The 12,666-nt window shown below is 41.4% G+C and overlaps 1 protein-coding gene across 9 annotated transcripts in view; it reads right to left on the reverse strand.

Annotated features, from left to right (window-relative positions):
- Nucleotides 1–907: 907 nt before the first annotated feature.
- The window catches only part of Mvl (solute carrier family member malvolio), a 51,169-nt gene continuing 39,410 nt past the window's right edge, over nucleotides 908–12,666 (reverse strand). For 5 of the 9 annotated variants that reach the window (XM_089543394.1, XM_089543395.1, XM_089543389.1 and 2 more), the window contains 4 exons: nucleotides 10,894–11,117; nucleotides 7,309–7,468; nucleotides 5,104–5,154; nucleotides 908–5,007 (listed from right to left, as the gene is read on the reverse strand). In XM_089543394.1, the coding sequence (XP_089399520.1) occupies nucleotides 4,855–5,007; nucleotides 5,104–5,154; nucleotides 7,309–7,468; nucleotides 10,894–11,117 (588 nt within the window). In that variant the 3' untranslated portion in view covers nucleotides 908–4,854. The remainder of the gene's footprint in view (nucleotides 5,008–5,103; nucleotides 5,155–7,308; nucleotides 7,469–10,893; nucleotides 11,118–12,666) is intronic. The other 4 variants (XM_089543392.1, XR_016282917.1, XM_089543390.1 and 1 more) reach the window with 4 other exon arrangements.

The following is a 12,666-nucleotide window of genomic DNA, read 5'->3' on the forward strand; positions in this document are numbered from 1 at the left end:
ATACTGAATTATTAACACAGGTAGAAGAAAGTACGTAATCTGTATTTTGCTTAATTCAAGTGTTTAACCTGCGTACCACAGTGCACTGCCTAAAGTCAACGTACGCACGCCTCCGCAGTTACTGCGGTTCCACTTGCAGGTGCATATATCTAACTACCCTTTTTACAAGCTTCTAAAGGTATTTTAAATGAGCAAGCTTTAAAGGTGACATTTTTTAGGAACAAAATAGTAATAAATATGCCCTACTCCCAACAACAACTCTGCACATAACTTTTGCTACTATCCTCAAGTGATCCAGGCCGTGAGCTAGAGTTTCAGAAGTTTTTGAATGTTGTAAAAATGCCATGACAGTATTATTAAGCAGTAAACTTGGAGACTTTTTTAATCTGGCACATCATTAACACAGAAACAAATACAAGCAACCCAACAGTTGGCAAGGCTGCATTACCACTGTACAAAAAATCCTACGTCATATTTCACCTCTTTCCTAGCAAACGAAATTCTGCACTGTGCATACATACAGTGTTCTCATTAGACAAGGTAGTATAGCATAGAAGCATTAATATAGAGATAGTACTAAGATCAAACACCCTGTCAATTAACAGGGTTAATTGGAGAGATATGGGAGAGGCCTTTGTCCTGCAGTGGGTGTAGTCACGCTGATGATGATGGTGATGAAATTGATTAATTGATTAAAAACAAAAGGCGTGCATGAAGGTTTCGTTCCAGCTACTCAGTTATAATGTGTAGGTCATTCACTGTCCAAATGACATATGAACCGGTTTGCCCATTTCCTGGTCAAAATGCTATGGTTTGAACTGGACTGACCAACTTGACCAGTGATAAAAACTAGAGGAAGGCAGCACTAAGTCACTCGTCAGATGGAAGAAACAGACACACCACACAATTCAAAAACTTCAACCAGGTCAATTTATTAAAAACGGCCATATCAACAGAGATAAGCATTTTGCTGAGCTTTACAACTAGCAGCTAAATATAATTCTAAGTACTGTATGTTACTAGTGTAAAGCTTTTTAAATAGTGCTGTCCAATATAGCAAAAAATACAGTAAGCAGTGGACAGCACTCTAAGAATCTCATCAAAATATTGCTGTAAATAAATACTCTATTGTATCATTCCATCGACGTCGAAGAAATTGTGCGAACAAGCTCGACTGGTAGGCCAAAAGGAAGCGCCGAACTGCATTGCGCTTCACCGTGAGAGGTCAGCCGATAGTCGCCACCCTTCAAGGTGGTTTTTAACAACTGAGGTTGTCTACTTGAAGGTCACGCTAAGGTGTGCCTGAACTTTTCAAAATGTGATTACTCTGAAAGAAAGAACAGCTTGAGTTAGCACAAAATGTAACTGGAATGCAGTAATGTGTATTTCAGACAGCACTCTACTTGGACTCATGAAAACTGAAGTTTTTTCTGGCTTACACAGTTGCATATTTTCAGTATTCAAGGATACTTGATGAGCGTAACCTCCTTAAAAAGGGAAAAAAAGGGCATTCTCCATAAGCCACAAGCATTTTCATTCTTGGACCCAGCTTCTGCCCTGCTCTTTATTGTGGCTACTGGCCCGAGCTCTTCCAGTTACAATAGTCTCAGCTGTAGTATCACATAACAAGAAGTTCTGTGCTGAACAGCCTTGTACAAAAGGCATACAAAGGATTTCTCAAACTGGCTAAAACAGGGAGATCATGCACGTTTAACCACAGAACTTAAGCTAAAGTGTTTGCTCGCCAAACAGCAGTCAGACTTTAAGCCTGGGCATGACATAGTGCACTGAGAAAACAAAATATTTCTTTGTCCACAAGCTGTACCTCTATTATATGGGACGCCCAAGCAGAGGACTCTAAATTAAATTTGCTAGCACCAGTTTCTCTAATATTCATTAAGGACTCGGTATATAAAAGACTGAGTATATAAATGTTTCCACGTTTTGGCTCCAATGGAGTGCTCCCACTACTGCCAAGTATTAAATCTGTAACTTCTTGGTCAGCGGCACAACACAATAGCTGCCATGCCACTATCGCATATGTATGGCAAGCATAAACACACAGAGAAGCATTGAGCAACAAACTTGTGACACAAAGCACACAGCAAGGCAAGTGGACAGACGTGACAGACAAAGAGTTATGACAAAACGCATACTAACCAAAAGTGGGTACTAACTGATAAGAGCTCACCTGTTAAACAAAACAGGAAACAGAGACATATGTCGTAAAGCCATGCACAGATGACAGAAAGTCTGGCATCAACTTGCTATTTTCTGTTTGCTAGAATGTGCACAGCTGCTTCTCTATGCAGTTTTAAGAAAGTGCACATAGGAAAAGGTACTATACTGAAGAGCTGCACTACAGCACACACACACACACACACACACACAGCTGATGCATCTAATGAAAGAGTCATGGCTTTCAAAGTAATCACTACGCTAATGGCACTGCATATTAAATGTCAAATCGATCACCATGAATGTGCTGTTTTGTCACAGCTAGCACAACACTGCTGTTTTTATTATGAGCACTAAGAGAAACTGTCTGCCACAATATAAACACGTTTCAGTGGCACTGTACCCAAAAAAATCTACTCAGAAATCACAAGTGCATGTCGCAGAAGTTCATAAGCTGATTTAGGCCTTGTGCCATTTTGACATCCTTTTGTTGTCCGTTGTCATAATAAAAAAGCAGACTCTACTAGCAAAGCTGGCAGCAAACAATGACTGCCACAATCCTGGTGCTCTGGAATGATGACATCGATCTCCAATTATACGGGTAGCTCTTGAAACAATTTGTCACTCCTTTTTTTGGGCTTGCTCGCAGACTATCCTTCACAAAATTTAGTCCATGCAGCCATAGCATCAGCAAATACAAAGTCAGAACACATTTTGCAGCTATACATACATGCAAGTGTGCAGTACTAAGCAAAGCATGACACTCAAAACCCTCTACATTTCTACTGATACTAATACAATGGCATGCCTGCTGAACGGTCACACTGACAATTCAAGACAGGTTTTGTGCTTCGAGTTTAGATGATTAAAAGAGCAAATCACCCTACTAGCCACACATTCATGTCCATTATTTTGTTTGTTTGCTTCTAACAATGCTGCACCTTCGAGCACAGCACAATAGTAGTTGAATGTACATCTCACATTTTGATGATACATTGATAATGAGCCAGCTGTAGTGAAGGAAACTTCTTGGAGCATGAAGAATCCCTTACAACTGCGGGGCACACATTACATACTTGGTCACCCCAGATAAGGATACTAGTTATCCCCAAAAGGCACTAGCTCCATCTGAATAATTTCCATGGCATGTACGAGACAGAATTTTGTATCCTCGCATTACCAGCACACCTTTATCACAATGACTGAATAAGCCCACATATAATGTTTCAGCGATCTTCATTCGCAATAAAAAAAAAAAAGGCTTTTTGGGATATAAAGTTGTCTTTCGCGGCATAGTAATACCAGTGGATGCCACATCTGAATGGTTGGATGCAGGCAATGTGCAGGATTTTTTTGGAGTGCCTAATGAATTCTTCCTTGAAAACCTCTCATTTTTGTTTGCCTTGTTTCTGGTGTACTTTTGGCACCTACATTAGGCATGCGGCAAGGATGATTTTTCGAAGGGGGATGGGCACAAGGTTATCTTTTGCAAGACAATTGGGGTCTGGGCCCTGCGTCCCCATATCAATTGGGACCCATGGCACGCTCCGTACCTCACACTTAGCTACATGCCTGGGTCACAAGCTTTCTTCTGTAATATTCACCTCAAAAGAAGTCTACTGTATAGCCTACTCAATAAATTCCCATGTTTAACTTGGCTGTACCACGTAAATTACCTTGCGCATATCTGAAATATTTTTTTCCCTTGCCTGTAACACTGATACAAATCAAATCTGGAGACTCTACGTCTTTAATACCTCAAGATCTCATGTGCTCTGATGGATATACCTCTTTGGCTAGATTAGAACATGCTTCTATTACAAATGCAGTGTTCTGAGGCAGGCAGAGAATGCTTTGACTAGTTCAAACACACAAAAAAGCAAAGAATAACTGTGTCAAAGCCCACTGTCCTTGTTAAAAACACATGTGAAAAACTAAACGTTTTATCTTAACCACTTACAGTATCTTGATGGCAGCAGGTAAGAGAAGAGAAGAGAAGGGAAGAACAATGACAAAAATATCAGAAGGATGCTATCAAATCAGAGACTGCCAGAAAAAATGCTAATAGTGATACTTTGTGCTTTTTAAATACTGGGCACAAGGCTAACGAGAAGTGCGCATTATGCGCAGGATAAAACACAATTGCCTATAGGTAGGCAAAGAGAACGGATAAGATCAGCACTCTGCACTCCTAAGTAAAGAGGGCTAGCTGGAAGGACTGTGCTTTCTACTCCACTCAAATGTTCACTCAGGCATGACTGCCAGTCATGTCCCACAATTAAGTTTATGCAGACTGGATGTGTCCCCCAGAATCAATGTTAAACTGACAAATAAGCGCACTAAAGTCTCTTCGACAACCGTGTTTCAAACTGCATAAAGGATTCAGCAGCACTGTTTCACTGAAATAAAACTACTCTGAAATGACCAGAAAAAAAGAAGCATTATGTCAGCTGATAGCAGACAAAATATTCTATTAGGAACCATCCCGCACCCACAAGGAATTGGCACTTGGGATTCAGATTGAGGCTAATTTCAGTAGCACTACCCTCATGTCATGCACACTCCTAAGATTTCTGGTTTCAAGAGTTTTTCTCATGTGCACGAAAAGACAGCTGAGTTCCCAGAGAGCACTTCAAGTATGACATGCAGGTATGCAACCCAAGAGGATGGATCTGATCATACTAAACAAGTAAAGAAACAATGGTTAAAAAAAGTCAATGATAAAACAATGTCACAGTGAGGCTTACCGGGAGATGAAGATAAGTCTGTCTGAGATGCATCATTATACAGAACCCGATCACTGCGCTCTTTGAGGTGGGGACCGATCAGCTGTAAGGTTTCCAGTAGTAAGCATTTACAACAGAAAGTGCTGAAATAACACATGCACAATGCTTATGAAGGATACACTAACTAAGGCTAACTTACAGGCATTTGCAAGAGACTCCTGCAGCCAAATACAACCAACAGGTGGGCCAGCTGGAACACAAACAAATGTGAAGTTCATTAACAGAAATTACCACAAGTTTAATTACAGGCAATATTCTTGCAGGCATGCTCGCTTGTAGTGAACAGGCAGCTGTGCAGGTTCCTGAACATGAATGACATGAAAAAACACTTTCCTTGTGACCCAGGCAGATGGCATAAAAGTGAGATACCCACTGAAGCAGTAGTGCAAATGCACAGAGACTGAACCTCTCGATTCCTGGATTTATATGCTGATTTTGTGAAAATTCAGTTTATTTGACAATGCAGGCACTCAATAATAAACTTTTTCAGCAGCTAGCTGTGCATACAGAGGAACAAAATGGTCACAAATTCATTGCTTCTAAACGTGCAACATGTCTTCTCTTAAAGGAGCACATACACCAAATTTTGGCTGCATATTTTTTAAGGCATGTGAGAATATTCGATAATTTCAAATATTCATTCAAATAGGAAAGTACCTCATATTTTTTTTTCTGAAACTCTTGCTACGTGTGGTTTCGGTTCAATATACCTCCTCCAAGATGGCACAAGGGTGTGCACGCAACCACAGCCCCGACTCTGTGCTGCGTGCCTGCCCTCCCCCCTATATACCAGAGCTGGTCTGTATATTCTTGCGGCAACAGATCCGAGCATGCGCACCTGTACCTGCCAGGTGTCTGTCACAGCACTATTCGTGGTGCGCACGCCCCATCACCAGCATGGCGGCGTGCACCAATAAAGATTTAGCATAATGCAATCCGCTTCTGCGCATTGCCCGTGTGCATGTGCTGATGGGCCCCAATGGGGCACGCGTGGAGACAGCTGGCCAGCGCCTTGTGGCACCCTCTGGGCAATATACCATGCGTAGTGGCTCCCCACGAAAACAGATCGCGCAATGCTAAATCTCTCTAATCGGAGGAAGCGAGGCGCCCTTGATTTTCTCTGAACGAGTCTGACTTGACTGTAACTGCCGCAGCCGCTTTTCTGTGCATTAAATTTGCTACACAAGCACGACGGTATGAGCACAACAGGGAGCTGAGCCAGCACGAGACACGCGGAGACGCAATCACAATTAACAGCAGCAGTTGGAGGCCCCACATATAGGTCCCACACCCCGTAGATAGCACTGCATGCTGGTCGGCTTCCCCAATTTCCGACGGCCATTTTTACAGAAAGCCTACACAGAGTCTGTGAGTGCGACAAAGCCTCAATGCATTCTTTTTTTGTGTGATGACCTTATGCGTTTGAAAAATACATTATTTTGAAAATGCCCATTATGCTAGCTGTTCACCCTTTTTGTGTGCCAGAAGCATTCGAAATTATTTGATGAAATTTACTATTTGCTTCAAATTCGCTTCGAACTAAAAAATCACTAATTGCATACGCCAAATTTTTTTGCTTTTTAATGATATGTAAAACAGGCAAATACCACATCATCATGTGGTATTCACCTACAACCGCTAAATAATTTATGACTGAATTTCTGTTCTGACATGTTTCAGTTTAAATGGCCAAGTGATAGAGATAATGTCACAGGTCAGCGTAGGTCACGTGAGGCATGAAGGAAACTGAAATATAATCGCTGCTTTTTCACTTGTGTTCCGGCTTTGACGCAGGCTGGCTTTAGCATTGTAGCGAATTAAAACAACGAAGCAGTGATTAAATCTCAGCTTCTTTATGCCTCACATGATCTATACTTGCCTTTGACATCATAACCATTGCTTAGCTTATGAAACTTAAACTGAAACAAGTGAGAGAAGAAATTTGATTACAAATTATTTAGAGGTCGTAAACGAATGTGAAATGGTGATCAGTGTATAATAATCTTTTATGAATCACTACACAGAAGAAATATGCAACCATAAAATCAAGTGTCTACACTCCTTGAGCTATTAACTCAGTTGAAGGTAAATCACAGATATTTTTTTTAAGAGAAGTTCCATCAATGAACCAGAATTAATGCATTCAGGTATGGTTAACAATGCTTGCAGAATCATAAAAATTGATGTTAAAATTAAAACAAATTCGAAGGTAGTAAGTAACACCTCAGCTTCTAGCACTGTGAAAAATAGCCAGCAGCATATATAACATGGCTGCTCGTAGTAAAGTGTAAAGACAAACTATAATCATCAAAAAAGTGAGACAAAAGTTGTATAAAGCACAAACCAGGTAGAGGTTGAAGCCCAGGTACAGGACCCCAAAGATTGCCACACCAAGATAGACGGCCCAGTGAGATGGCAGGCTTTCAGTGACGAAGTTGCTCACAAAGTATAAGTTGATGCCAATCACAACCATGGACAGCAGGCTCGCCCCTACTTTAGTCAGCCTGGGGAAGTAGAAAACAAACAAACAAAACAAATGATTCTACACTTTTGGTGACAAAATAAAAATCTGTTACAATACTTTTTCAAGGCTGCACCATTTGGGAGCAGCCTTTTCTTTTTCTTCTCTAAGAAGAAGAAAGAAAAAAAAGACTTCTCCATTTCACAATGGGGCTGTACAGTGTTGAGTCCAGTTGAGTGCAATATGAGCATGCTGAAGACAGCAATGACATTTAGCTCAGCGATGTGATGAAACAATTGCATCCTGTTGTGAAAGGTTCACCTTGAAAAAAATATTGCTACATTAAGTTTGATGCCATAAGCGATGCTGGTCAACTTTGATTTTTGACTACGCTCATAAAAGATGTGCTTTGTAGGATGGTGGTGGGGTTCAGTTGCAGACTAGATAAGCCAGTACATCAACAGCTGCTCTTCCCATGTAACAACAAAAATAAAATGTATCTCCTACCACTGCCCTAGAAGGTCTGTAGTCTGAGAACTTAGCTATCATGTTTTGAATGGTTTGTACCTAAGGTGGGGTTCAAGGTGCACTGAAGAGGATATTGAACTCGTCTTTTGGCGCGGGAACTCAATCTACACGTTCCGAGTGTTCTTAAAAACCTCTAATTATTGCCCTGTACGGCCGATTTCCCTAATTTAAATAAGATTAACGTCTGGCTCCCGCCTTTCTTTTTTTTTAATTCCCCGCAAACGGTGGGAGGAGTCGACCAACGCACGTGCCTTTCAGGCAGTCGCGTGGTGGCTTTGTTTTTGCTTTTATTTCGTTTTTTAGGTTTCTGTGAATAAATAGACCTAGTAAGAGACTACATAGCTGCAAATTAGACCCATGGAAGTAAAAATATGAGTGTACTCTTTGCTTTCGCCGATCACTACATATCGCTCTAACGATGGCAGAGCGGCAAGCCGCCACGGGACTTGTTGAAAGGTTGGCTGACTGCTCCCACCATCTGTGGGGAATTCAAAGAAAAAAAGGCGGGAGCCGGGAAGTTTAATCAGATTTAAAGAATGCTCGGAACGTGTAGATCGTGTTCTGGCGGTAAAAATACGAGTTCAGATTAATCTTCGATGCACCTTTAAGACATACATGATGGCTGCATTGTGGCCATTTCTCAAGAAGAAAGGGTTCCGAGGTGAAGCTGTGCCCTCATGACCCACAGTAAACACATGATCCGACTTTATTCCACCATGCACCCGTGAGCGCATCCACCTTCGAACATCGTCTTTGTCCACTTGTGGCACCAAGCAAATAAGCTTTGCGCATGTGGAAAGATAGTTCAGCAGTAACCATACCTTAATGAGGTGCAGATTGTAAAAATTAACTTCAATGCACTCCGATGTCTCTTTTCACTACAGGTGTCAATGGCAAGCAGTTCATACATGCAAACAAACCACACAATGAATCACAGTTCAGGTGGTTTCCGCATTTTGAAGTCAGCATATATATAAACCAATACCCAATTAATAAAAAAATATTATTTGTAAAGCAATAAATATGACAAGAATCATTCGTCATATGTCTTGCCAAGCTGCTATGCTATTAATAGATCTCTCAGTCAAATATACTAATTATTATGCCCGACAAATTCTAGCATTAAAGCAATAACCACTGTGGTGGTATCCCTGATCAAAATAAAAATCCCTTGAATATGTCATGCTCCTAATGGCTCCCAGCAACATATAGAGAGACTCTGTACACTTTGCAATATATAATGAACAGAATTAATTATACTATATATAATTAAAACTTATACCCCAGGCAATGAATGACCTGGGGAATACACCTACATGCAGTATGCCAATCCAGAACAGATATGAGGGTCATTCAGTAACAGAAAAGTCTTATATAGTTGCATTAAAAATATCTAACCGCTCCATCTTTCTTATACGACTTAATAAGGGAGGCTGTGATTATTCATTTCTATAAAGCCAATGTTAAAAGCCAGTTTTTCTGAAAGGCTTTAAAGAGACACTGAGGAGAAATTGAAGTTGGCTTGTATCGACAGAATACCAGCTCCTGATTACAAAAACGCCATTCATACTGACAGCAAGAACCAAAATACAGGTATCGCCGCCACAGGCCTAACTAGCAAGTACAAGCGTGATGACGTCATAGGACAAAACAGTGTTGCTAGAACCAATAGTTCTATCAACACTGGGACACAAGAAGCCACGAATCACTGAGGCGCAGCCAATGCCACGGCCGCCTCGATCACGCGCGCGCGGCGGAGCCAGGTGGCTGTGCCAATGCATGCGCAAATCTCCTTGACGCCACCAGATGGTGCCATATACCCGGCAGCTACGTGCGCGCCTGCAGCATCGGGACCAATCAGCGCCTGCTCACTGACGGTAGGCGGGCTCCTGGTATTCCGCTAACGGTAACAAGGCACACGGTATGCTAAAGGTGTCTATTTGTGAGAACTTCGTCGACTTCGAGAACGGGATCCATCGTAACGCTGGCAAAATGCCGATACAAACATAAACGAAGCGACGGTAGCGACGGCTGCAATAGCCGATAGATGCCTTCAACGTGCGGCCGGCGGTAGCTTTCTTTCCGGCTGCTGCTAGGCCGCACTGCTGGCCGCCAGAAATGACAGAGTCTGCGTTACATCATGTGCACGTCATGTTTCATGTCACCTAGTCCTGTCTCGTCATAAGAGAGTCCCAAGTTTTGAATCAAAGCGGCGGGAAAAACTTTTTCAACTTCGAATCCAAATTTCTTAGAAATAAATGCATCTTTCACTGCCGGCCAATTGGTAACAAAGCCATGAAATGCCGAACTATCGGATTTTGCTTTAAAAATTTATCAATAGAGCTCTCCTCACTGTCCCTTTAAAATATGTACTGACTGTGATGACAACGCTGTCAACCAACCAGAATTTCCTTGGCAGTATTTGCAACTTTCCATGTTTAAAAAGAGAAAAGTTTGCACGGCACCCAATACTGAGAGCATGATGGATAGGAAATCAATTTGTGCAGATTCAACACTGTACCAATCAATAACTGCAAAAAACTAATTTTTATTCCGCAGGTTTTTTCTTTACCTATCCTCATCCAATTTCTATCACAACTGCTGATGAGCTTGCTTGCACTACTGTCCCATGAGAACAAAATGCAGTTTCTGGAGGTCAAGCTAGCATTCATCCAAATATGTCTGTTCTGTCGTCACCTTTCATAGCACTACAGTTCTATAACGCAAAACAATTGTGAACCAACACCAACTGCAATGTGTATTATTGATTCCAGAAAAGACTAGGCCTATGCTAGCTTGAACAGCAAAATTAGCTGTTGAAATGAACTATCATACACTTCTTCAAATTTACTGATTTAATTAAATGACTCTTGGAAAAAAAACAACAAAAGCAGCTGCTGCAGGCAGCATGTAAGCTTCACAAAAGTTGGCCGTACGTACGTTCCATTCTTGAAGTCGCCCATGAACGATGCTGACGTGGTGAAGGTCAAGGTGGGGATGAGAGCAAAGGGCAGCTGCAGGCTCATAAGTGCATTGAGTAGGTCATTCATCCCAGACAGCTGCCCGATGTCGCCAAACACAGCACACAGTATCGTGGGCGCGATGGCAATGAGACGTGTGATGAGCACTCGTAGCCACCGGCTGATTGGCAAGTTCAGAAATCCCTGCAATTCGAAAAAAAGTGGTGTTCAAAGTGAAGCGCTAGGAGAACTGATCTTATGCAAGTTATGGTATTGGTCAAGGTTATACATTGGTAGAAATATGTACAGACATGGAGAAAGTCTACGCGACGCAGGTTTGAAGGAAAAATCTATTTGTACAGTGCCTCGAAATCCAGTCAGCAGGTATCCATTACAATTTATCAATCAAGCATGTCCCCTCATGCTTCCAGGCTTGTCAACAAACCTGTTCGCCAGACCATACATGTATACATTTTTTTGGTTGCAAACCTGCCCCTCATCGACTATTGTACATGATGACTGTACTCCCCAACAAAACGGAACATCAATTACAAGTGTGAAATCAATTGAAGTCTTTTTTAACACAAACATGCAGAATTTGCATAACTACAGAGCAACTGACAAAGCAATACTTTGCAACACCAAAGAATCCAATAAATGATAACTGTGCTATAACATGGCAATGGTACGTGGCACAGTCAATGCTAGGTTATGAAGACTACAATGTGTACAGCATATATGGGCCTCTACCTCCAAAATGTTCCACAGTTTAGCTGTAAAGAGTCTTCGAAAATTGTGCTGTCAAAGCTTCCAATTACTCCTAAGGCTAAAGTTACAGGTCAGAAACAAACCTTCTAGCGAAATATTCGTAACAAAAACTAGATGACAGTGACTTTTCCATTCTTTCATTTTTATACAGTACAAGAAACAGACAAAGTTTCTCATGGTCCGAGTTAAATGCACGCATTAGCGTAGTAGGCATCAAATATAAGTTATGGCAATAATACATATCAGACTTAAAAGGACACCGAGGATAAATTGAAGTCAGATGCTACTTTCATTGAAATCAGAGCTTTCATAAGCTAAAGAAGGCCAGAAGATGGAACGCAGACGTCGCTATCACCGGCTGTGATTTTGAAACGACAGTGCGTCGACATGGTTTTTTTGGTGCACATCCATGAGGCTGCGCTACATCTTTATTAATTTCCAAAGTGTGATCATAGAGCCCTTCTCAAAGTAGATGTCAGAAGTTTGAATCCATTAGTGGGAAAATACTTGAATGCAATTTTCTCAGCAATAATTGCTCATTCCGCCACAGGACAGACAACGTAAGAAGAGAGAGACATAGAATAAATTTTTACTGAGAACAAAAGTTTTCTGAATGAAGAATGCAGCATTAAGACAGCGTTCTTCATTCAAACATTATGTCTGACCAGCTTGCCCCCCCAGTATACTTAGCTAAAAAACACTGAGTGGAGTTGCCCTCAGGGTCAACTTAGAGAATGGTCTGACTGCACCTGCATGTGGCAGTGCTGCTAGCAGAATGAATTAGAGATGAGTGGAAGGATACGACATTACTGGTGAAATGAACACTTCAAATGGACTGCTAAATGACTGCTAAGTGCTCAGACAACTTAAGACTTTAAGGTCCTAGAAAGCATAAATAGAACCCCATACTCCAGCTGAGTTTAGATTCGAGACTATGCTTGCCAGACAGTCATATGCACTTCTCATTTCCCTATGTATTTCTGAT

The sequence above is a fragment of the Amblyomma mixtum genome, chromosome 5 (genome assembly GCF_055824585.1).
Source record: "Amblyomma mixtum isolate Tamu chromosome 5, ASM5582458v1, whole genome shotgun sequence".
NCBI lineage: Eukaryota > Metazoa > Arthropoda > Arachnida > Ixodida > Ixodidae > Amblyomma > Amblyomma mixtum.